Here is a 26,144-nt window from a genome sequence, read left to right as displayed (position 1 = left end):
AGATGATTTTGTCCAAATTCCTTATTTTATATATGAGAAAGCTGAGTAACTGGCAAAGCATAGTAACCCACCTAGTCAGCAGTTTTACTAAGACTAAACATATATTTAATTAGAAATGAATGAGGGTATCAAAATTAATGTTCTCAAGAAGGACTGAAGTGAATTCAAAATATGGTTTATATGTAAACTCATAGAAACTTTCTTTGATTACTCATCCATCTGTCAATATTACTGAATGATATGAATAATACATAGTGCTCAACTATTTTTTACAGATCCCAAATAATAAAGAGATATTAACTGATTCTTCAAGATATAATTCAAAATCATTATTTGTTATTTTTTCTCTGATTTTACTTGAGAAAATTTATTCTCTCCCTTGTCCATCTATGCAAATTTCACTATCTGTTTATATAGGTAAGCCCCTACTTGCACTCCTCATGGGCAGCAAGCTAGTTTAATTTAGAAATTCTTTCAGGACCTCCCTGGTGGCGCAGGTCGTTGAGCGCCTCACTGTGGAGCTGTCTGCAGCCGCTGCAGCTCAGGTTCGATCCTGGCCAGCCAGGGAGCTACCCACATGGCGCAGCAGACCTCTCCTGACTCGCCTGCTGCTCCCCTCAGCAGGATACTTCGGTTGATCTGCCTCTTCTGTTCCCCACTCTGTCTCTGGTGAGTCCTCTCTCCCCCCACACCTCTGGCCTGTGCCCCAGTTCTTGTAAAAATAAATAAATCTTTAAAATAAAATAAAATAAAAATTCTTTCAATATCTAGTCCCATGCCTAGATCACAAAAAACATGAAGCAGAGGGTCATTAAATGGATACATAAATGATCAAATGAATGTACAAATAAATGAGAATGATGAGTGAAAAGACTATAGTTGTCAGTATCATTTAAAATTTTTATATAGTTCATAATATGCATTTAATTGGTATTCTCTACTCCATACTTAATTTTCATATTTAATACCAAACATGAAGCCACTAAGTAGTGAAACTGCAATGTACATTATGTTTTACCTTCACAAGAAAACAAGAGAAGCAAGAGAAAAAAATTCAATAAAAGTAATGGGTGAATTTAGAGGAAGAGAATGTTGAGGTTTTTTAATAAAAATTGCTGGTAAAATATTGAGATCAATAATAACTTGAGATTAAACTAATTCCCCTCTAGTCTTCTTTGAAGGAACACAGTACAAACATGAAATTGGTTGGAATTTCTAAAAGAAAAACTCTCAAAGCTCAGCACATACTTAGTTAAGAGTAGAATGGAAATCTGGAACTACTAAATGCAGGGGTAATGATTTAGTATGCTATTATACTGATTGTGTTATTGTGATCTATTATACTGATTGTGTTAACACCCAACATTATCTCTTCACATTTCCATAGCTCTTTATAGATACAGATACAGAGCCAGATACAGAGCGGGGAACAGAATAGGCAGGCTGACAAAATACACTGCTGAGGGGAGCAGCGGGCGAGACAGGAGAGGTCTGCTTGCCATGTGGGTTGCTCCGAGGCCGGCGGGGATCGAACTGGCGCTGTAGAGGCTGTGGACAGCTACACAGCGCTATGCTCAACCGCCTGCACCACCAGGGACGCCCACAAATGATACTTTTTTTAAACTTACAGTTGAGGAAACTAAAGCAATGAGAAGGTAAGTGATTTGCAAAAATGACACTGCCAGAAGGATGCAGAACTGCTGGGAGGACACAGGCCTAGGGACCTCTCATCCACAGCTTGCAATGGTTCCCAAACCTGAGCATGTCTCAGAAACACCTGATAACAGAATCTCTTATTAAGAAACAGGCTGGTCTCCAGAGTTTCTGATTCCGTTCTGGGGTGGGGTCCAAGAATTTTAATATCTATCATGTTTCCAAGGAAGGCTGGTGCTAATGGGTCCAGGGAGGGAGGGAATTCACTGTAAAAACCACTGAGCAATACCATCCACTGAATTAAAATGAATTACATTGCAAGTATTCAGAAAGCTCGACTTACTGTTGTCTCTATCTTACATAAGCTTCTTAATATACCTAAATTATTCAATAGATGAAGTGGATTCTTTCAGGTGTCACAGTAACTTGTCACAAACCAGAAAATACTGAGCAAAGACAAATCACTTGCTGTGAACAGAAAACATGATTCACTTTACATAAACATCTATTCTAAACTAAGTAAGACAATTTCTCCTCAAACACTTTTTAACTCTATATATTTTCTAGTTTCATCTCCTAATCTGTTCAAGTCCTCAGTAGTCACCCTCAATTCTGTCAAATATAAATCTTAACAATAAGAGGAAAAACACACCAAAATTTGAAATGTTACAATACTTACATTTTCTGTAGTTCCAGTAATTACATGGAGACCATCATATGTTGATTTAATATACATACCCTAAGAAAAAGATAGTATCAGAAAAAAAAGTGAAACAATGAGAATAACTTCAAGTATATTATAACTTCATATACAAAAAATTTTATCCTATTGAATTTAAATTGCCATAGACAAATTAAAATTCATGGCCCAGAATGAATCCATAATAAATAATACTGTCTCTAAACTGGTAAAAAATCCTATTTGAATGTTCAGGTTTCTAAAGTTTGCTCCAAGAAGCCTGCACTCAATCAAACAACATGTTAGTGATGATAAGAGAAGAAGGAACTCTTGTACACTTCTGATGGGACTGTAGACTAGTCCAGGTTGTATGGAAAACAGTATGGAGATTTCTCAGTGTACTAAAAACAGATATAGCATGTCATCTGGCAATCCCACTCCTAGGTATATACCCCAAGCATGTAAAAACACTGCATACATAGGATGTATGCACTCCTATGTTCATTGCAGCACTATTACAATAGCCAAGTTTTGGAAATAACCTCAGTCCCCAAAGACAGAAGAATGGGTTAAGATGAAGTGGTATATATACACAACAGAATACTACTCAGCCTAAAAAAAAGATAAACTCTTGCCATCTGGGAAATATGGACAGAATTGGAAGGGCTTATGATAAGCAAGATAAGTCAGGAAAAAGACAAATACTGGATGGCGTCATTTATATGTGGAATATAGAGAAGCAAAACAAAGGATCAGATAAAACCAAACCAATAATAAACTGCAGAAATCTGACTGTAGAACTGAGGTTCCTCAAGGTGGACAGGGAGGAGGGAGAGCAGAGTGAGGAAGGGGCTCAATGGACTGTGGCTGGTGTGATTTGGTAACATATACCTGAAGGGTGTGATCCTATACCTTTAAGTCATATACATTGTTGTAAGCCAATGTTATCTCAACTATCTGATAAATGGATTACCTATGAAATATATAAAATACAGCAAAATAATTCAATATTCTAAATAAAGAACATACCTCATTTCTCCCTAAAATCCTCAACTGTATGTTCTATGGCAAAATAAAAGTTACAATGAAATATTTAAATATTGGTGGGTTATTAGCCTATTACATTTGATACAATTAAACAATAAAAATTGGTTCATACAAAGCTCCTTTGCTGACAGCTAAATGGAGACGGAAGAGTGATATCATTTGTGTAAACTTTTATCTTCCTACTCTTTTGCGGTATCTTGTATTTTCTGCTTTTATTTCTTATTGATGAAGTTTTAATAATTATATGCAGTATCTATATATCAATAATTAAGAACTAATGTGTGGCAACCCTTCCTCCCAATAAAGAAGGTGAGATTTCATTTTCCATTTAAACAAAGCCAGCTTAGAAAAGGCTTCATTAATGTTTAAAGATTATCCAGAAATTCTGAAATTGTGCAAGCTTTAAAAACAAATGAACATTTTAAATTATGAATAGTAACAGGAGTTTAAAGGAAAACATATCACAAGAAAGTATTCATATTTTAAATATTCAATCATTTCAAAATATTGATTTCAAGAATAAAATACAAATTTTAACGAACTGGAAGTGTGAAATATAAGGGACTTAACTACTATATCATTGTAGAAAAAAATACCAATACTGCAACACTAATTTCCTCCACCTTTGTGATAGATATGTATTTTCATTGAAAGTAAGAGATAAAAAAAAGAAGTAGTGGAGCTCATATTATGGAACTAATAAATCATTGGGTAGGTTTTTATTCTTAAGCCATTTCAGTAATATCATATATGTAAAATTTTGGTATCAGTTCCAAAAATAGTTGAGTCCAGTTCTGTAATGTGAAACAAAATGAACACAATTTTAAAAGATGATTTATTTGTAAAATCTAATTTCTTAAATGAAAATTCATGACTTCATGTTAGTAATTAATCTCAACAGAATTACAAATAAAAATTAAGAAACTGGTTAGTACTTCTTGTTCCATACAGTAATATTTTACCTTACACTGGTGACAAGTGTATAAGATATTGACTTTTGAGGTTAATATTTATACCCTTATTTATTAGAAGGTAAACAGAGGGGGTGGAGTGAGGGTGGGAACAAACTGGGGAGGGGGCCCAATGGCATGAGATAAAGGGATATGGGTGTTCCTTGTGGCTGAATCCACATTCAGGTGATGGACATCTGAGGAGGTGTGAACCTGTTCATCTGCGCTGTAAACCAATGTTACTCCCCAAATAAATAAAAAGAAGGTAAATATAATGGTGTCACTATACAATATAGAAGAGGACATGACTTTTGCTATCAATGCACCCGCCCCTGCCAGGGCCCCACTAGCATGTACTTGTTATGATATGCCAAAGACTGTTTTAAATGCTTTAGATTTATTTCAAGAGAGCCTATATGGTAGAAATTACCATTACCTCTATTTTTTGAGATAAGGAAACTGAGGCACAGAGGTACTGGGGAGTTGGCCAAGATGGTGAGGCCATGTTTGAAGCCCAGACAGTCTGACTCCAGTAACCACACTCTCAACTGCTAGGTTTCTGATTTAACAATTTATTAATATGAGAGTCGTGTACCTTCACTTTTCTTATTAGATCATAATATTTGGGAACTATGGCTATTAAAGTCATTCACTATTTAACATATACTCTAAAAGACTAAGACCTCTGTACATTTACTATATAAAATGTGGTTATAACGGGCAATGGGATTTGATATTTTACAAATTTAGTTACCCACGTCTTGTCTGAAAACTATAAACAGAATTTGCTTATACTTTTTCCACATTCCTTTTAACACTGCATTACTGATTACAAATTAAGGTGATTGACAAGAATTCTAAATAACATCATAAGAAATTAGGTCATAGAGAAAGTCTAGTATCCTACGATGAACGTTTAGAAGTTCAGAAAGACATTCTAATTGGGATAATAGAAGATCATGAAAATCATCTAGCTATGTCCCTGAAAGTAAAATCTGTGTGTGATTATTTCACATACCAGGAACTTGAAATTTAAGTTAAAGCAAGTAACTATTAGTTACAGGAAGGATCTCATCATAACAATGCTATGTAATTTATACTAAAGCTAAGTTTTACTGATGGATACAAATATTTTTAAATACTTAAGGAAGGATCTAGCTGTGTACATGGAGTTCAATTCTAATGACTTCATGGTCATGAGCAATAGGATAAAAGCAAAGCATAATTTTAAAATGTCACAAAGAATGAAGATACTTTGCGTTATTCATTATTTCCTTTCCTAACCTCAATATACCGTTTGTTGTTTAATAATCAAAACTGATTTCTTCATCCTTTTTTAAAATCTCTTTTAGGTAGTACTAATGAGAAAAATGGTCAAAAGTCAGGTACCACAAGAAAGTAAGAGAAGTTGCTTGGATGAGTTTCAAACTAATCATCTTCTGAATAATGAAGAGTCCACAGAAATACATCTGATCGCTTGTTCACCTCTGAGAAAGTCAAACAGTTGGAGGATATGTAATTCAAATGGCTCTTTTTCTGGAACTGAGACAAATCTGGTTTTCCAATTTCATCAAAACCTTCATTCTTTTTTACAGAAAAAAAAAACACAACAATTAATTCTGGAGCTGACTTGAACAGCTCCCTCTCTACTGTTCGGCTTGCCAAAATGACATTTGCTTCACTCTGTGTCCAAATGTTGGTTAACCAACGGGAGCCAAAGTAACCTCACAGTCAAGTCAATGGAGAAAGTCGTATTTGGAGATAGTTCAAGTGCCTAAATAGAAAAAGAGGTTTCCCCAAGCTTGCCCCCTCAAACCCCTTTTTCTCTATACAAGTCATTTCTTATCTCTGATCCAGTTTTGTTATGTCCCATTAGCTCTCATTTTCTTTCCTTCAATTCTCCATTAATTATTACTGTTTAAAAGCATTTCAGAAGCTAGCTTTATATATATTTTTTTCTGTTTTATTTATTTATTTAAATTTTATTTTTATATTCCCCATACAATTACAACCCCCTTATTTTGACCCCAAGCCCTTCTTTCCCCGCCCCCCACCCCCCATAGAGTGTCTCTGGTTCATAGTTGTTTGTTGATTTTGATATTTTCTTTCTTATAGTTATTCTTTTTCCTGGTCCCTTATTTAAGTTTTCTAGATTCCTGCTTAGCTTTATATATTTTAATCCTAACTAAGCACACTCTCCCCCATACTTTAAAACGGTCAATAATCTTAAATCTAAGAAATCCTAGGAGATTTTGCTAATTTTGTAGAAAGCTGAACAATCTACCCAGTTTATCAGTTAGCTGTTACCTTTTACCAGTGAGAGATGTTCTGTTTAGAAAGTGGCAGAAGACTTTCTGCAGATGTCTCTAAACTAATTAAACTTCATTGAAGCTTGCTATTCACCCACCTCTTTCTTTATCTCCCCTACATTTACCATTTAGACACTTCCTATGGTTAAGTACATGATAAATATTATCCAAATCTATTTATTAGAAATGTGGCTGACTAAACTTACTTAAAGGTGGCTGATTTTAAAAATATTTTAAATAAATAAGTCATGTAAAATTTCTATTTCATCATCCCCCTTTCACATGAATCACAAAAAATAATTTTATATTTAACTCTCTGATATTCAACATTTTAGGTTTTTCTTTTTCTCCCTTTGAAATATTTTTCCAATGAAGTGCTGCTTATTGTCCGTTAAAAATGAATTTCTCAAGGTAGTTCCAATTTTGATGTCATCCTCTGAAACTTCTCATCCCTCTGCTTTCAGTGATTCCAAATTTAAATGTGGGATAAATGACTGAGCTTTGTTCAGATTACTTGTACTCAACCCTGTTTCTAATGCTTATTACCTATATGTAATACAGGAAAAATCGTTGAAGATCTGTGATCCCATTTTTAGTGCTAGGAAGGACCTCAATATCTAGTTTACAGAGTTGTAAGGAAAATACCAAGCAAATAGGAGGTACTTCTTTAATTTTCTCTTTCGCTTCTTTCCCTTACCTTTTTTATTGAATCTAGTTCTTAACATTTTAAGTTCATGACTATTTCAAAAAGTAGGCCTACTGCTTTCAAATTTAAAACATAAAAAAGATCTGGCCAAGGCTATATCTTCATTTAAAAATAACAAGATTTCATACAATGCATTAATTTGTATTGTGTTGACTCACTTCACATGGTTATTTTACCCAATGATTTCAGTGGAAATTAGAGGTAAAAAATCAGGCTCTTTTCTTGTAACAATGCCATCTTTTTTTTTAATTTTTAAAAATTTTATTTTCATTGTAACAATGCCATCATTAGAACCAAAGACTCATAGCACTAAAGAGGGAGCTTTAAAGATGATATAATCTGCCCTTTTCTGCCTCCAACATTCTACAAATGAAAAGATCAAGGCCAAGGAGGTTAAATTTACTCTCCATCTCCTCTCGGTAACACTCATAGCTATACTTTATGTGTTTTGTATCCAGGTCCTTGATACCCAGTCTCACATGACACAATATTAGTTCATAATTTCCCACTCTACAAATCATGCTTAGAGATTCTCCTTTCTTTCATAACTACAGAAAAGGGAGATGTAGAAAGGAAAATCTTTACTATAGGTTGAAAGAGGCTTTAACATGGGACTTTGTAAAGGCAACAAAAAGGGATAGCAAGAATTTAAAATCATAAATATTACTTCAAATAAATTTACAAATGTTAGAAATAAGCATTTAAGGCCATTAGAGTTAGGAAAAAAAACACTTAAAAGTTACAATGCTGACATTTTCTTTGGCTACATGTGATATGCTAATTTCCATCTTCCTAGGAAAATACTGATAAGTCACAAAAGCATGAGGAAGTATGGTTACCCAAAAGTTATTTGCCACACATCATAAGAAAAGTCAGTGACTGATATGTATATCTATACAGATATGTAAATATATGAATGCATATATGTATAAATTGAAAAAAATCCACTTAAAATGTTAAACCACATTAGATATTTAAGAATATATTTTATGATATTAATGCTCCTTTAGAAAGATATTTTCTAAAATATCATAAATGATATCATTTTAAAATTCATCTACAGGGAGAAATGAGAAACATTTTAGAACCAAACTAACATTCAATAGTTGTGCAGTAGGTAATATGTTCCCTAGCTTGTTTCCTATTTTGTTTTCACTCATTAATAATATTATTTGCTCTCTTTCTAGAGATTTATTAAAGAAGTTTTCCTTTGGGTTAAATTTAGAACCAATACAATCAGGTGAACAAAAGATAAGATGATCATCTTTATTACTATATAATAAAAAAAAAATCTCACAGATGTTAGCCTAGTTTTGGCAATATCCACCTGCTTACTCATCCTTATAAGAAAGAACGGAAGTGAGTTATAAAGAATATCAGGTTTGTTTAGTTTATCCACCCTCAGGGTAGAGAGACTTATTAAAACCAGAACAAACCAAAGCAAAACAAACAAAACACCCACTTGCATGGACAGGTAACACTGTGGTTCTTTTAATATGAACACTCCAAAACTTCCTGTAAGCTAAGGAACTTTGGTAGGAGCTGATAGTTGCAATAAAAGCTAAATTATTACCAAAGTAAGCAGGATAATTCAGAAATCACCACTTGAAATTCTCTTTTTCATAAAACCTTATCATGACAAATTCCCAACAACCTCCTCTAGAAAAAAACATACCAAAATGTTTCGTGTTTGTTAAGATTCATGGATTCCCATATTCAGAGGTTATTTTGCCCACATCATTATTAGCTGCCTGCTGATGGATGGTAGCTGTGATAAACACAGGCTCCCTTACCAGCCCTTCACTTGGTTTGATGTTTGCCAGCTGAATCACTTCCAGGTGGGCAGACTGTGAAACGAGAGGATCTGATGACAGAGATATGATGTGGTCACAGACTCCAGAAAGAGTTTTACACTAAAAGTGAAAAAAAAGAAAAAAATCATTACGATAAACACATAAGTAATGTATAAATCACTTGTGTTTTTTTTTTTTTTGCAAACAACAAAAAATAAAAGAAAAATAGAAGAAAGTAGTTGGCATTTTATTCTGTAAAATCTGTGTAAGATATTCAAGTGAAAATATACATCTATATTCTAAAGTATATTCTAAAGTATATATTCTAAAGTAAAGTATATTCAGAAGTATATATCAAAATATACACGAAAGTCATGGTTATATATTATTTCTACTATTTTATTCATCAGACCAAAAATGATTGTTTGTAAACAATCAATATTGTAATCTGAGAACTTTTTGATAATAACCATCATATTGAATTGAACTCAGTAATTTAAAAAAACATGATTTTTTTAATTCGTGATCAGAAAGGTTTTAAAGGTGGTTTGATATGGTAATAACAAAGCAAGGGAGAGATATACCTCTAAATCATACAATGTTACCTCAATTAAACCAATGTTACCTCAATTAAAAAAAGCAAAAAAAGAAACAATAGCCAAGGTCCAGGAAAGAGTAATTTCCCAAATCTACTTGAACTTTTCCTACTTATTCATCTAGACTTTCCTGCTTGAAGTAATCTCTGTATAAAATTTCCCACCTCTTCTAGGCAAAGTTTGGTATTTATTCAATCCTGCTTTCTCAAGAGTCCGAAGAACACTCTAAAACTGCATGCTAACTACCTCATTCTGGAGCCCTCGGAGGTAGGAACCATGTCCTAGTCAACTCTAGCTTCTTCTGTCACTCCCATGCTTACCAACCACCCACACCAGGCAGATAGGTCCTAGAACAGGCAAGACACTCAACGAATATTAGTTGAATAAACTGATAAGCAAATGAGCTTTAACAATGAGTGGCTTGACTGATGACAGAAAGGTAATGGTTTAGTTAGGATAAATCCATTTTGTGTTGATACAGAATGACACATTTAAAACATTTGTTATGTCCATAATGGTGTGGTTAAGATTTAAGCATGGCAAAATCATGAACAAAGTGGAACATAAGTGAACGAAACTGGGAATACACTGCTCTAAAATATACTGGCCCTTATATATTTCGCGGACTCTCGCTGTACTTAATGAAGACTTGTGCCCATCATTTGAAATTTTGTTCCCCTTTACTGTAAAAGGAGCTATTATTTTACTGCAATCAATGTTATCTTCTATCCATCCCCAACATGTCACATTTGTTCTGCGACCACTGTTTTGCTCTGGTGGGGGTAGGGAGGTAGGGAGAGCTCTGTGCCTGGTCAGGATAATAAAGACTCTCTTTTCATTGACTGCATTCTATACTTGGACCGTGGCCTCAGTCTGTGCTGGGCTCAGCTTCCTCACATGACACAAACTGCCAGGCTAAATTTCCCTCCGTAATTACTCTCCTGCTTTTTGCATCTGCTTCTTGAGGCTGCACATTTATTGTGGCGATTAGCCCCTGAAGACAGACATTTCACTGATACCCACAGAAAGAACGTGGACTTGGCATAATAACAGATATGGGCAACCATTTACTTCCTGTAATGCAAGATGCCATCAAATGCTTTTTTATATACTTGAGGTTCAGTCTCTTCAGGTAGAAAATGGGATAATAAAAATTACTTTTTTATGGTTTATATGACAAATCAGGACAATGTGTAAAACTAGAGCCTAATGTGGACCTTATCCAAAGAAGACACTAATTAAATACTTATTCTCTCCCTATTGGTTTCTTTACACAAAACAGGTTTAATCCTTAGTCATAAGATGAACTATCTTATTGTTCTTAATTTTACAGCCTTGCTAACCATCTTACAAACAAAGATCAGGCATCACACTGCAAGGTGATGATGTAGTTCACATCTCTTAGCTCTCTCTGATGTTTGAGTCTGAATGCTCTCAGATACAATGAAGGTATTTACCCTTAAGAGCTTCTTTTTTTTAAAAAGATTTATTTATTATTATTTATGCATACAGGAGCTGGGGCACAGGTCAGAGGTGTGGGGGGTGAGAGGATTCACCAGAGACAGAGTGGGTAACAGAACAGGCAGATTGACTGAAATACACTGCTGAGGGGAGCAGTGGGCGAGTCAGGAGAGGTCTGCTGCGCCCTGTGAATTGTTCCCTGGCCTGCCAGGGGATCGAACTTGTATTGCAGAGGCTGCGGACTGCTTCATAGGTTGCGTCTTAGCCCCTTGTGCCACCAGGGAGGCCTTACAAAATGCCAATAGGAAGACCACCCCTTAGAAACAGGAACACCTCCACCCCCACCTCTGCCAGCCTATGCTTAGTATTAGGGTCTCCTGTTGCTTTGGTGGAATTCTTAATTGTTTTTGAATAGGGAGCTTGGCATTTTCATTTTGCACTGGGTCTCACATATTATGTGGTCCATCTTGAGGGGTGTGTGTGTGAGATTTCTTTCTGAAAATATTCATCAGCAACCATGGGGAAAAGAACAGAATGGCAGCAATTAACATACAAAGTCTGGCTACAGTTCAAAACTGCTCCTCCTATTTGATGGGAAGAAAAACCACTTTGGGGCAGATCTACATCTTTTAACTATTCCTTTCCTCCCACATTTGATTGGCAATATTTTTATTTTTATTCTTTCTTTATCTTAAGGGTCGGGGAGGGATAACACTGATAATTCTGAATGGTTGATGTACAGGATACTTGGATTGAATGATAATCTGAAGGCTAATAAATCAATAAGCTAAAAAGAAACTTTTGTGGTTTCTACAAATTGATACATATTTCAAAGGAGTCCAATGCATACATAAACTGGAAGGTAATAGATGTATACATGTACTTCAATATTCAGAGTCTCATGTAACACTCCTATTCATACAATGGAAGTACTTCAGAGTAGGGTAGAGAGATAAGGCAGAAATACTACTAAACTGCTGGCATTTTTACAAAAGAAAAGAAAAGAAAATACCAATTAAATCCAACATATTAAGTTGCAAATCATTTGTTCAGTTTCGTCTTCTTGAGTAATTTTGTTTGCCAAATGCCTGCTATGTGTTAGGTCTGCTGGGAATATAAAATATGAGTAAAACACTGGCTTTACCAGTAAAGCTTTCAGAAATGAACACATTACAGACCTTGAAAAAACAATAGAAAGATTTAGAAATGAAATTCCACTAGAACCTTGCTGCCTGTTTTAGAGATAATGTACTAGAACCTTTATATTGCAGCATCTGGCACTTGATTAAATAAGCCAATTAGAAGGGGTATAAAATGGCCTCACTTTATATGCTAATCCTATAGTCATTACTGAATCATACATCAAGCTATTGCAGGAAACCACATTAAGAGTACTATGGCAAACTTCCAGGGAAGTTATTTAACACATTGTTATAAAAAGTCAATTTGTTCATTCAGTGAAATTGTGTGATATTATGTTATCATTTAAAAACTACCTAATTGCTACCTAATAGTATCTTCTAGAAAAGGAAAATTAACTATAATGCAGCAAGGAAAATGCATTTTTCATTATTATAGGTTAACATAATATTACAGAATACCTACCATGTTTCTGGGACAGTGCTAAATATTTCATATTCATTTTCTTATTTATCCTCATAACAATTTCCTGATATTGGTTTTATTATAGTCACTTTAGCAATTGAGAAAGCCAGGCAAAATAAATACATCAAGGTTGTTGTCTTGGCAGAAGAACTTGAATTCTTAATCATTATGCTTACCATCTCATTTGATCCTTAAATCTTCATTTCTGTTTTTGATCAATTTCATTGTGTACTGTATAAAATCTACTTCTGCAATGGACGATGTTATATGATTAAGTTGATACTACATAGTATAATGAAATATAAGGGCAAAACCTACAAGTGTTCTTGCAATTTAGAATGCATTTTAGATAAGGACTTTAGATCTGCAATTGTGAAAAAACAGCTCTTTAGGAAAATTTAAAGAAATTTTAGCCATCAAAAAGAACAACTCCATTCTAACAAGATTACTGGGAACCACATGTTTAAAGGGGATTTTGCTACTATTTTTTCAATCTTTATACCAAAGAATTCTCAGTTCTATTTATCTTTATTTTAAAAACAAGGAAAATTTTGAACCAAAAATTAGACTACCAAATAATATGCCTTTAATAAAGCAAAAAGGACCATAAAATTGTAGTATTATGCCTGACTCTGAACTCAGCTATGACCTACCCAAGTCAACAAAGGATTAGTGATGGAAGAGCAATTAACAGGGAGGTTAGCTACGACTTAAGAATCTTTTAAAACAGAAGACTGTCACGAGCTAGATTTAATTATATTTTGTGATTTTTTTTCCTCTTAGGTTGTTCACATTAATTTCATATTTAAAAAGTATCTTAATATGAGTATAATTAAATAAAGCATATTCTCAGGATGAAACAAAGTTTTCCTATTCTGCTCTACATAAACACGATATTTAATATATATTTCTTTTTGCTGTGGATTTTATTTATTTTTTTATTGTGGTAACATTGATTTACAACACTGTATATGGTTCAGAGGTATAGGATTACACCCTTCAAAGATGTATGTTACTAATACACACACATACAGTGGGTTAATTCAAATCTAACAGTTCTAAAAAGAAAAAAAAAATCTGAGCACAGCATGTTTAGTATAAAGTAAATGATTGTTTTAAACACAGGTATAAAAGCAACACTTTAATCAATGTAAAGGTTAAAAAATGGCAACCCTACATTAATGTATTAACCAATAATAACATGTAGCATTCTTTCCTTATCATTGAATATATCATATACCTTTTAGATTAACGTGAAGTTTTAGTTATTGTACTTTAATAAGGAAACACACAAAATGTTCTAAGTGCAAATATTAGTGAAAAGGTAAAGGATAGGAAAAGAAGTATTACGCTAACTTTACCATATACTAGTGGGTGACTGAGCTATTTATTTAATATTTTCCAAGTAGGTGGAAGATTGTTCAGTTATTCTTCCAAGTGTATTGGGGCAAATCAATTGAAATATCATTAGATTAAAAGATGAGAAATTTATTTAACATAGAAAAGAACCTTAGGCTCATAAGGTTAAATAAAATAAGGCTTTACAAAAGGACATTTCTATTTTGGGGCATATACATATATACAAGGGACATGAATGTAAAACCAAGATATACTGGGGAAACAACAAACAAATGGATATACATTTTAAATTTAATTCAATTAAGCATAGCTGAAATGATTCAGGTTTATTGTCAATGACATGGAAAATAGTAACAAGCTTTATTTTGATAGGGTATACATGTTAAAATAAATACTGATATACAATAATATTTCAATGAAAATGGTCAAGGACTGAGCATGCTTTTATTTTATTGTTTGGTCTGCCTATTAGTATAACTCATTATTATAAATCATGCATTTGTGTCAATTTAGGATGACTTTTGCATTGTATTTGGTGAACAAGAGAAGCTTTGTTTTTACAAAATATTGCACATTTATTATAATATTAAATAATGAGAACTCTAAATGACATAAGACTCATTCAGAAATATAGCATTCTTAGTACCTTGGTACTTGTCAGATCTCTGTTGAGCTAGCAATTTTGTACTTTGAACTATGATGGTTCCCTAACAAGACACAAAGGGTAAACAATTGTAGCTAATTTTGAAAGAAAACTAATTTCAGTTGGTATTCAAAAGCATTATTTTACATACATATTTCCCAAGCATCAAACTTCTTGCTCATATGAGCAAGAATCGAAGGAGAAACAATTCTTTACCTTAAAAAACAGATTAAACTTCAATTTTAACCCAATGTAAAAATTGCATTTGTATACAGCAAGGATTAAGAATTTCAAAGAGTTTCAGAAAGTAACAACAATACCTAGAAAACTCTGCAATCCTTTTTAGATTACAATCTCTGATGGTGTGGGATAAAAAGAGCACATAACAAAACAATAAGCAAGATGAAAAGAAACTACCACCAGCACCACTGTTAATGAAGCCATTCAATCATTCAATAACCACTGTCTGCTACACAATTCAAATGCCAACTACTAAGCTCAAGGATTTCACAACCTGGAACACGGTTTACAGCAATGTATTGACCTGACTTTGTCCTTAACATTACTAACATTAACCATGCTGCTCTTATATTCCTGATGACAGAAACGCAGCAATGACATTTTGAAGTGATAATCACCTAAGACTGATGAGGTCAGTGCCAAACAGTGAGAGAACATCAGCCCCAAAGATGTACCTGCTTTGATGAGCAAGAAATGGATCCATGACACTTCCAGCTACTTCCTTGGGACAAGAGGCTCCATTGCTTCTCTGATTCTGGTAGGGAAAGTCAGCTGGAAGCCAGCATCAGCTACGGGAAATTCTCCATTCTATTTGCCTGCTTTTCCCTAGGCAGGAAACAGAGCCAGGTAGGCTTGCAGTGTTCCCAGATGAGAGTGCTTCCTCAGGAGTATGCTCCTCTACAGGTTCAAGAATAACAAGGATCTGGACACATCAGTGTCTCAACTAAGTTGTAGGCTATTAAGAAGATAATTTAATTTTACTTTAGATTTAAATATCAAGAGTGAAGCAGGGGCCTCCCTGGTGGCGCAAGGGTTAAGATGCAACCTATGAAGCAATCCACAGCCACTGCAGCACGAGTTCAATCCCCGGCCAGGGAGCAACCCACATGGCGCAGCAGACCTCTCATGACTCGCCTGCTGCTCCCCTCAGCAGTGTATTTCAGTCAATCTGCCTGTTCTGTTCCCTACTCTGTCTCTGGTGAATCCTCTCACCCCCCCACACACACCTCTGGCCTGTACCCCAGCTCTTGTACGCATAAATAAATAAAGCAAAAAAAAAAAGAGTGAAGCAGTTTCATTATAACTGGGTAAGAGTCTAGAAAATCCACACACTACCTATATACAGTTTATGGGCAAATGGGGAACAAACAGCAGAGGCCTGGGAGCAATGCCTTCACTGATAGTTGAGAAATTCAAAGTTGTTATATTGGTTTTAAGGAGAAAATTACTATCCACACTGTGCCAGTTATGTACCGGCTTTCAGTTTCAAAATTCACCCTTCAGTGCTTGCTCTATGATAATGGAAAGGACTCTTCAAGCATTTCTGCTTTACAGTGAGCACAAGGTCAAGTTTTTGTCAGCAGAGGGCACTGAAGGGACACTGCAGGGGGATGGAGGCTTCCCTTGCAGGTTCCCTTAAGCTGTTTCAGTTTTCCTTGCTCTTGCAGCAAGTATCATCAGTGGTGCTTGTGTGTGGGTAAACCCAGTTCTGCACATGCAGTTCCTCAGTAATCTCACAGCCTCATCCTGAGCCAGGGATTGCCACCCTGTGGCCCGCCCTGACTCATACTCACAGCAGCACCCCATTCTCTCTGTGAGCCTTCTCACCAACATCACTTGCTTGCATCTTGAAAGGTTGTTTGCCTCTGGCCTGGCAACTGTGAGCTAGCTGTGGCCACAACCACAGCTAGTTGTGAAGCTACAACCTATCTGCTCCAGTGAGTTCTGACACTCAGCCTGGGGGAGGGTGTCTGCCTACAGGCTCTCCTTCCTTGGCTACTCTCCCCCAGTCCTAGGGCATGCTTTAGAGTCCTTCTTCCGTGTGTATAGCTATACTTTTATCGTAGTTCAATCATTTATTTAGATTCAACTTCTCTTGTTCAAGGTACTATATGATTTCTGGCTCCAATCTGATTTAATTAGCTTGTTGAAAAATCGTTACATTTGCAGTGGCTGTAACTATAGTTTTAAAATTCCATGTTGTCTTTGACTATATAAATAATGGTCTCAGATGAAGACAGTCCATCAATTCTATCACTTTATGTGGCCATACTGTTTTCTACTGATTTTGTCAGCTAGTTTCTAAAGAATTATGACATTTAGACCTTAGAAATCACAGACATTTCAATCCCCCAACTTAATCGGAGAGGCTCATTTATCCTGTTCAGAACTAGTAAGTGCAAGAATGGGGTTGAGATGCCAAATCTTTTTAATTCTCAAATTAGTGTTTTTTTCTACTACATTATCCTGTCTCACTTGACTCTCCAACAAAAAAGAAATGCTCTGAATCCAACAATTATATGTTCAGAGTCGGTCTGAATAGGAAAACACTTTATTACAATGTATGATGCATTCAGCAAACGTAATGTTTGCATGTATACTGACTGACTTACTGTCCAAATCATAACAACACACGCTGAAACAGACTACTTTAATTCTTCATGCATGGCTACATTCCATTTAGCATATACACATGCTTTCTTTTTGTCCCAGGAAAGACAAATATTTTCCTTCTCCATCATATCTCTGGATTTCTTCTTTCCTGTACTGCTCATCAGTTGTGAAGAATTAAAATATTTTATAAGGCAATTATCCCCCAGAGTATCAAAACTTTAAGAAAATCTAATACAACATTCAAGAAATCAAAGCTTATTTCAGCAAGTATTAGCTCGCTTCTCTGGGCTGACCACAAAGATAGTTCACAGGGGTCCAGATAGAAGGGTCACATTGACTATGAAGATAATGAAGCACCTTAACACTTTTCATCTACAAATCAGTATGAGTTCATATTTTAACGAGACTGACCATAATTTTATGTTCAAATGCTACAGTTATAAGCTGAATGTCAACCATACAAAAAAAATTCATTTTACAATAGCCCAAGACCACAGTTTTAAGAGCAGTGGTCTAATTGGTAAAGTTGCCTTTTCAGACAAAAGAACCCTTCTGATATAAAATTACTGTTATGCAGTCACTGGAGTGCCACTCTTTTCAAGAAATTTCTTAAGATAAAATATTAATATAATCATTTTAATTTTATTATGGGGCCTGCTGCTACCCTGAAGCCAGTATGAGAAGAAAGTAAGGTACAGAACTGAAGAAAACACCAGTTTCCTTAGAGCTGATTAACTGCTGCAACAAGAACCTGTACAGAACAAAACCTAGATGAGCTCTAACATGCCATGGAATGTGTAATGTGGGACAAAGCCCGAGAGGGAAATATCAGATCCACAGAGGTGAACTATAATACTATTCATTCTTAATCAATGATCACTCAGATATATATTACACTGATTATCAGTATTTCCTTTTGTCCTTTATGGCTGCACTCTGCCATCTGTTCCATTATATTTAACGGTGAATTCCAAAAACTCAGCCTGTCCAGTGTCCTTTCATTTATTCCTATATTTCATATCAGCAGATAGGTCCATCCACTGTTGCAGTCAAACAACCCCCATGCCTACCTGGCTTTCTACCCTCCAGAGTCTACTACTTCCTAATTTTAAGTTAAACAACTCTTTCCAAGTTTAAAGATGAGAAAAGTGAACAGGAAATCCAGCCTAAGGACTATCCAAATCATTTTTGACTATTTTATTACATGTACCATAAAATTATCCATTAAAAGCTATCAGGATACTAAATATATTAAGAATGAATATATACTTAAACAATTTCTCTTTACAAACTGTAGAATTGAGGCTATTAGAGGGTAGGGTGGGAACTAAGGGAGGCAGAGGCCCCGATGGTCTATGGTAAAGGACTATGAGTTCCTGATGGTGGGCTGGTAACATACATCTGAGGTATGAACCTATTCCCCTAAACCATATATAGTGTTGTAAACCAATGTTACCCCATTAAAGAAAAAAAACCTTTTAATTATAAAAGCAATGCAAATTAATTGAAGAAAATCGGGAAGATATTTGAAACCCAAAAAGTCAGTTATCAAGCAAGTACAGGAAATATTAATACAGAATACTTTCCTTTTTCAATTTGCAACAGTCATGATTTATTCTTTGTTTATAATGCTTCCAATTTGGTTTTTACCTAACATAATCATTTATAAACTTTCCTTTAACATTGACACACAAATATTTTAGATATATTAATATAATTTATTCAAATATTATATATTCACAATTATAGTTTCAAATAGTGACCATGAATCATAAATATTTCATCCTATGAATGCACCACAGTTTACTAAAGCATTATCCTATTATTCCCGTTCTTCCATTATTTTATATAATGCTGCCATAAACAAGTTCCACAAAAAATGTTATGTTTTAGAATTTCTTTTAAATTATATTCCCAAGATGATATAGGCATAGACTCTGTCGACAAATTCCCTGAGTTCAAATCCTACCTTAAATCCTTTCTAATTCTGTCACTTTGGGAAAGTCACCTACCCAATCTGTGTTCCAGTTTCCTCACCTGTAAGATGGAGATGCCGTTGACAATCCCTATCTCATAAGGTTGCTAATAGGACTAAATGAGTTATTGATACAGAGCACTTAAGTGCCTGAGGCATACTGTAAATACTATGCAAGTGTTTTTGCACCTTGAAGTTACCTATAACTCGCTTTCAAAATGGACTTTATGAATGCACACGCTTAGTAGTAAGGTGTGTCTACTTTAATTTCTTCAGATTCTCATCATTTTTTAGTGTGTGTGTGTTATTGTGTATTTGTGTTATTGTTATTGATAGTACTGATTCAATATACTATTTCACAGGAAGTCCTTGTTATGTGAGGATAATTTCCACTGGAAAGCAATGGTAGTATTTGTGATTTAATATAGGGATATAGGTCTTATCTTTTCCAAAAAAAAAAAAAGAAAGAAATTGTGATATTTGCATTATCTGTCCTTAGTTATAGACTCAATGTTTGTGTCTTTCCCCTTAAGCCCCAAACTCATTTGTTGAAACCTAATCACCAAGGTGATAGTATTCAGAGATGGAGTCTTTGGGAGGCGATTAGGTCATGAGAGGAACCCTCTTGAATGAGATTAATGCCTTTATACAAGAGACCCCAGGGTTGCTTTGCCTCTTCTGCCATGTGAGGTCACAGCAAGGAGATGACTGTCTTTGAACCAAGAAGCAAGTCTTCAGCAGACACTGAAATGGCCTGTGCCATACTCCAGACCATGAAAAATGAATGTTTTTGGAACTACCCATCCTGTTTGTTGTAGCAGTGTGAATGGACCAAGAAGATACTGCCTCGTCTGCTCTTGTTGTTCACTACAAGTTCTTTGCTACCACAACGCCTATTCAAGAATTCAACTTTTGCTTCATTTATTCGGTAAACTTATTCAAAGCCATTTTCCAAAAAGGCACTTTAGTGACCTTGTTGATCTAAAAATGTTTTGTTTTGTTTTGCTTTTGCACATGAATAAATTAGACATAAACATATTTAGTCATTGCTTTACTTGAAAAGTTTATGGATTTTGTTAAATTGTCTCCTGGCATTTATGGTTTTAGAGTATCCACCTGAATACAGTCTCATTTTTATTTCTTTGAAGTCAAAACCACTCATCTTTTTCCACTGGCTGAGTGAAAGAAGAATTACTTCCTGCCACAGAAATAACAAAATGTGATCAGAAAATATTTTGAAATTGTTTTCTTTCCATTTTTTTTTGATGAATCCAAATTTCACAATTTCTATTCCTAAATTTTCTGTTTATTATTTCCCATTGATTTATTCCTCAGAAACTAACAATTAGTTGAAAGGTTAACCATAATTTATCCTCTATAGCCATTATCTTCTCTCATTTTTAAATTAATTTAATTAAAAATCCGAGTCATTAAAATTTCTCTCATTTCAGTTTTCTGCAATATTCTGTCTGCTTTTGAGTGCTTTCAGTCTGCTTTAATTTCTATTTCCATGTTTTTAGTTTTACAAACTGTTTTCTTCATTCAGTTTGCATTCACCTTATAATGACCTTACCTTCTTATTGTGGTCTACTATATCTGTATCAATGAACCAATGTACTTTTGACACACACTGAAAACAAACAAATTTTCTTAAACTCAGTTCATGGGGAAGGATTTTCTTTCAATGCATAAGAGGATACTCTTCTTCTCTTTCCCATTCTTTTTCTTTACTCACTCTTAAATACAGATCTATTTTGGGAAAAGACACACCTCACAACTTTCATCAGCTCCCTATCCCAGTTTTCCCAGGTGTTGAAGGGCAGGGAATTCCTAGCTATGGCTGGGTTTCATAAGTAATAAGTTCCCCTTCCTCTTGAAAACTGCCTCCACTACCCTCCAGATAAAAGACATAGGGACTGGGTTTGGGTTGAGACAGTTGATGTTACAGTGAGTATCACAAGCTACTGCAATCTCTCATCAGCTATATAGGCTCAAATATTTCATTCTAAACAAATGATATCAAAACCCAGGCGTTTTACTTTCTGTTGCATATAAGAAAGAAAGAGGAAATAAAAAAAAATACTCAAATACTGGAAAGAGGATCCTCAGATTACAAACAATCATACTTGGAAGATATTAATTAATATGCCCATTCTACATATTAGTAACAAAGCCTCAAAAAAAGTTAAATCATTGCATATAGAAAATGGCAGAACTAGGATTCAAACACAGTTCTGTAGACTCAAAGTGATCTCTCCTACATTACAGGAAATCTGCAAAGATATTTTCTCTAAAATTTTATTTTACAGAAAGTATTTCTGCATCATATACCAAGTGGTACAGTATATATTTTTTTAAAAACTCCTATTGTCAGGCAAAGTAACAAACAAGTATGAAACCTTTAGTGCAGTTTGGGCTAAGTCTGAATTAAAAGGTTAGGAAGGAAAGTGGAATAACATGAAAATGCAAGTGTTTTCTGAGCTGAATTAATTGGTTAATGTCAATCAAAACAGTACAATTCATAAAGTTGCAGCCATCTACTTTCTCAATCATCATTAAACAGAATCATTCAAGTATCAATAGCTGAAATATAAAATCACCAAAGCAAATTACTGCATTCATTCCTAAACTTCCTCAATGTTATTTATGCTGTCACTCATTTCTAACAGCAAGTACCTCAGAATCTGGCTTTTGAGAAAGATAAATGAAATGGCAATATAGCAATAATGAATCAATTATTAAGAATTTAATTAAGAAATTAATTTAATATCTGGTTATTATTTTTAATAAATTTCAAATCATTTTATAATCCAAAGAGCTTATTTCCTTAGCCTAATTATATTTAAACTATTTTGTACTTAATTAAAATTACATTTAAAATCTTTTGTACAAAAGAAATCCCACAGTATTTCTTTCATCATTTAAGTAGCTTTCGGTTATTCTGTCACATGGTAGAATCTGAATTTTCTTCAGAAACAAAGTTCATGTTTCTGCAGTGCCCTAGAGATTTTTTCTTGTGCACTATTTTCATTTCCTTTTTTGACACTTGAATATCAATTTTAAGTGTCCATTTGTTTCTATTAGAATTATTCTTTCATGCAAAAGATTATGTCAACAAATGTAAAATACATACCATATGTATGTTAAGTGAGAAAGACAAAGTAAAGAGAAATCATGGATATAAGTTAGAATGAAGAATGAAGCCAACATACAAAATGAATACCATGAGACATACTTGCCAAGCATCGGCAATAATGCATAAGGAAAAGTACAACTCTTTTTGATACCAGCACCAGAAAGAGATTACTTTGGAGAAACTTTATAAATAGCAGTCTGTGTAACACACAGTGACCTCAATAAGAGCCTGGCAGTAAATGTATTGAAGAACTCACAATAGCAAACCAGTCCAATTGAGTAAATTCAATATTTCAGAAAGAACAGTCATTGTCATTGGAACTTCAATGCCAAAGAAAAAGCCACTCATAGGAAATAAAATGTAGGAAGAAAAGGATCTATTCGTGCTGCTTAGCTGCTAACACCACAGGCAGAGCTAGGTGGTAGCCCTGCACTCCACAGAGAATAAGGCAGTACAGTTCAGAAAATCTCAGAGAGGTAGAATTGGCAGCAATTGCAAGTGCAGGCTTTGGTATCAGCTCAACACTTGAGCACTGTAACATCTTGCTGTTTGTAAAATTAGAATTAGGTAAACTATGTTTACAGGACCTAAACTACTACCATGTACTACAAAAAACTCTAGATAAACGTTAGTTTTTTTCTATTCTCCATATTTTATATGTGGATGAAAAGGATGGTGGTAATTATTTTCTCTCTTGGACTAACAGAGAAAAGAGGACATTCATTGTCTATGCCTCCGACTAGCCTTACAAATCACCATGGCAATCACTGCTGCACAATGAGGGCGAAGAGGGTTAGAAGGGGGGTTACTCAGACACTTATGTAGTAGAGAACAAAAGCAACAGGCATTCTGAATTAATATTTTCTCCTTATAATATTAGGGAAGTTATTTTAAAATTTACTCAGATATATACAAAAAATACAAAATAGCATCTTCTTTTTAAAATATTCAAACATTCCAGAAACATAAAACCTATCAACTGAAAGCAGGAATAAAACAGACAAGTATCCTTGTCAAGTGTAGAGATCTTCACAACCTAGTGGCTGGAAGATGCAGAAATTACATACACTCACACCAGAAGTGAAAATGTTATTGAGAGAGATTAAGTATCAACCAAGGTACAGATTTACAAAAAAAGGCAGAAAATTGTTCATTAACAAGAAAGGAGATGACTTTCTCCAAAGTATAATGTACCCAGACCCCATTTCTACTAATAAAAGATCTGCAAAGTCATTAATTGATTCAATAAATATTTTAAAAATAAAATTTCAAAGGTTCTTGGGTGAGTTTAGAAACAGAGTAAAAGCAGTTTGATTATTTTATGAAGTATTTCATCCAAATGATGAGAGGTAAATCAGATTAGCAGTGAAAAATTTCTAATTGAAAATTCTCATCTCTAGAATCTTTATTGTATTTATTATATTCTAACCTTAATATAAACTGCAACTTTACAATATTATATCATATTTTCCTTTTACATATCATAGAACCATTAAAACTAATATAACTTGCTATGATTTGATTATTTTGTCATTTTCCTATGATATATACAGGGTTCACTTTTTTTAATTTGTAGGCTGTAACTTTTAATTGAATTATTAAACAAAGAAATATTTTCTAATGAGGATGAAAATAAATTCAAGTATACTTACCACATGAAGAATTTTATTTTCTGTTTCATATACAGTACAATCCTGAAAAAAAAAAAGAAACACATGCATTAGTTTAAAAAAAATTAAGCATCCCTTTTAAAATACGTTCTCAGGAATTGTACTATAATTTGAAAAGGTCTTGACAATTCAAGCAAAACTAGAAGAATGGGAAAACACACCAGAAATTTTATATCAAAATATTCATAGTGGTTACCTCTGATAGTCAGTTACAGGGTTAGTCTTGTTTTTGCTTAAATGCACATTATAATTTTACTAATTTCAAACACACATAGTAAAGAAATATATACATTAAATACACTATTAGTAACAAATGCTGGAAAAATTATTGCAAACATTTCTACCTATACTTTTACAAGTGATAACTGTATTTTGTTGTATTATTTCCATCATTTCAAATACTAACATATAGATTGGGACACTGAGAAAAACTCTAAAATTTACTTCAGCATATCAAAATCTCATAGTCATATTTTCAACTACTGTAGGCTATTAAATATATTTTATACATTTAAAATTGATACATTGTACCAATAAATATCAGGTTTATAGTTATTGCTTAAATTTGAGCATCTGAAGTTATAAAATATTAAAACACCATGGTCTTAAAATTAACCAATAACATAGCAAAGTGATCTTTGCTTAGACACTTCAATGTTTCTACAGCTCAGTTTCCTCAAGGAATTTATAAAATGGGGACAATATTACTAGTAACCTGTAAAGGGTATTATGAGAATTAAATGAGAAAATGAGAAAAATGGGTTAGTATACTATCTGTCATACAGTAAATGATAAATACATGTTGACCACAAATTATTGTTCTTAATTTGTGCATCATTATTTAAAGATTTTAAAGTTAATTACTTTTACATAAAAATGTTAATTATTTGGCAAATTTTGAAAAAAAAAAAAAGTCCATATTCCATGGTACTGCCTATGTCAAAGAATAAGAGTCCGTTTCATTTTTCCCCCAACATTTTTTTAACAAAAAGAAATGATATTCAACATAGTTTGTGATAATGCCTTTTCACCATGCTATCTTGTCAGAGAAATATATATTCTTATCAGGTGCAAATGTTTTAAAGGTTATATTTGGTTCTAATTCATTTCACAAACTAATAGAAATACTGAAAGTTTGGGTATCACTTTTCTGGAAAGCTCCTTTGCTAAAGAAATTTGCTAGGACTATGGTCATATTTCTGTCTATATACTTACATAAAGTCAACTATTAATAATTAGGTATTATGTACACAAAGGTGTCAAGGTATAGAGAAGATATTTATGTATTTGGAAAGAGCATTTGTACTTTCACTTGAATTTGAAAGCACTCTGAAAGAATCCACTTCAAACACAATTACATTAGAAAGATATGATTTGGGAAAAGCTGGGAAGTTGCCCAGTTCCCATGCTGCCTCCATAGTTTGCTTCAGCTGTAATGGATACAAGTTTCTTTGTTTACCTACCTTCCCAGAATCAGAGGATATGATTAAATGCTCAAACTTCAAAAGCGATTCTCCTCAAGAAAAAGGTAAATATGAGCTTAATATATATATCCTGCTAGTGAAATAATAGTCACACAGAGAGTAACTATTTCACATCTCTCTAAAACAGAATGCTTTACTTGCACGTCCCTAGTATATCAAACTCTTACTATCAAAAATCTATCAAAAAACTATCAAAAATCTTATGCTATTTTCAGTCATCATATTGATTGTTGGTAGTAGTGCTACTAATCTGTTATTGTTTTGATGAAAGTGTTCTATGTATTTTATAGGAGGAAGCAAACAATTAGATGAAGGCACCTGTGACCACTCTTTCTCTTGGTGTCACTGATAAGTATGACGTATGACTAGCATTGGAGAAAGTTAGAAACATATTTAGGAGGCTAAATAAAAACTTTAGTTTCTTGATGCATTATGAACAAAAAT

The 26,144-nt window shown here is 34.0% G+C and overlaps 1 protein-coding gene across 4 annotated transcripts in view; it reads right to left on the bottom strand.

Moving 5' to 3' along the window:
* Window positions 1–26,144, bottom strand: part of CNKSR2 (connector enhancer of kinase suppressor of Ras 2) — a gene marked incomplete at both ends in the record, with an annotated part of 238,038 nt that overhangs the window by 127,011 nt on the left and 84,883 nt on the right. For all 4 annotated transcript variants that reach the window (XM_084259165.1, XM_084259166.1, XM_084259167.1 and 1 more), the window contains 3 exons: window positions 2,333–2,392; window positions 9,138–9,257; window positions 24,199–24,240. In XM_084259165.1, the coding sequence (XP_084115291.1) occupies window positions 2,333–2,392; window positions 9,138–9,257; window positions 24,199–24,240 (222 nt within the window). The remainder of the gene's footprint in view (window positions 1–2,332; window positions 2,393–9,137; window positions 9,258–24,198; window positions 24,241–26,144) is intronic.

The sequence above is a fragment of the Talpa europaea genome (genome assembly GCF_964194135.1).
Source record: "Talpa europaea genome assembly, chromosome: X".
Lineage (NCBI taxonomy): Eukaryota > Metazoa > Chordata > Mammalia > Eulipotyphla > Talpidae > Talpa > Talpa europaea.
The sequence above is the reverse complement of the archived record's forward strand: the minus strand, read 5'-3'. Positions and strand labels throughout refer to the sequence as shown.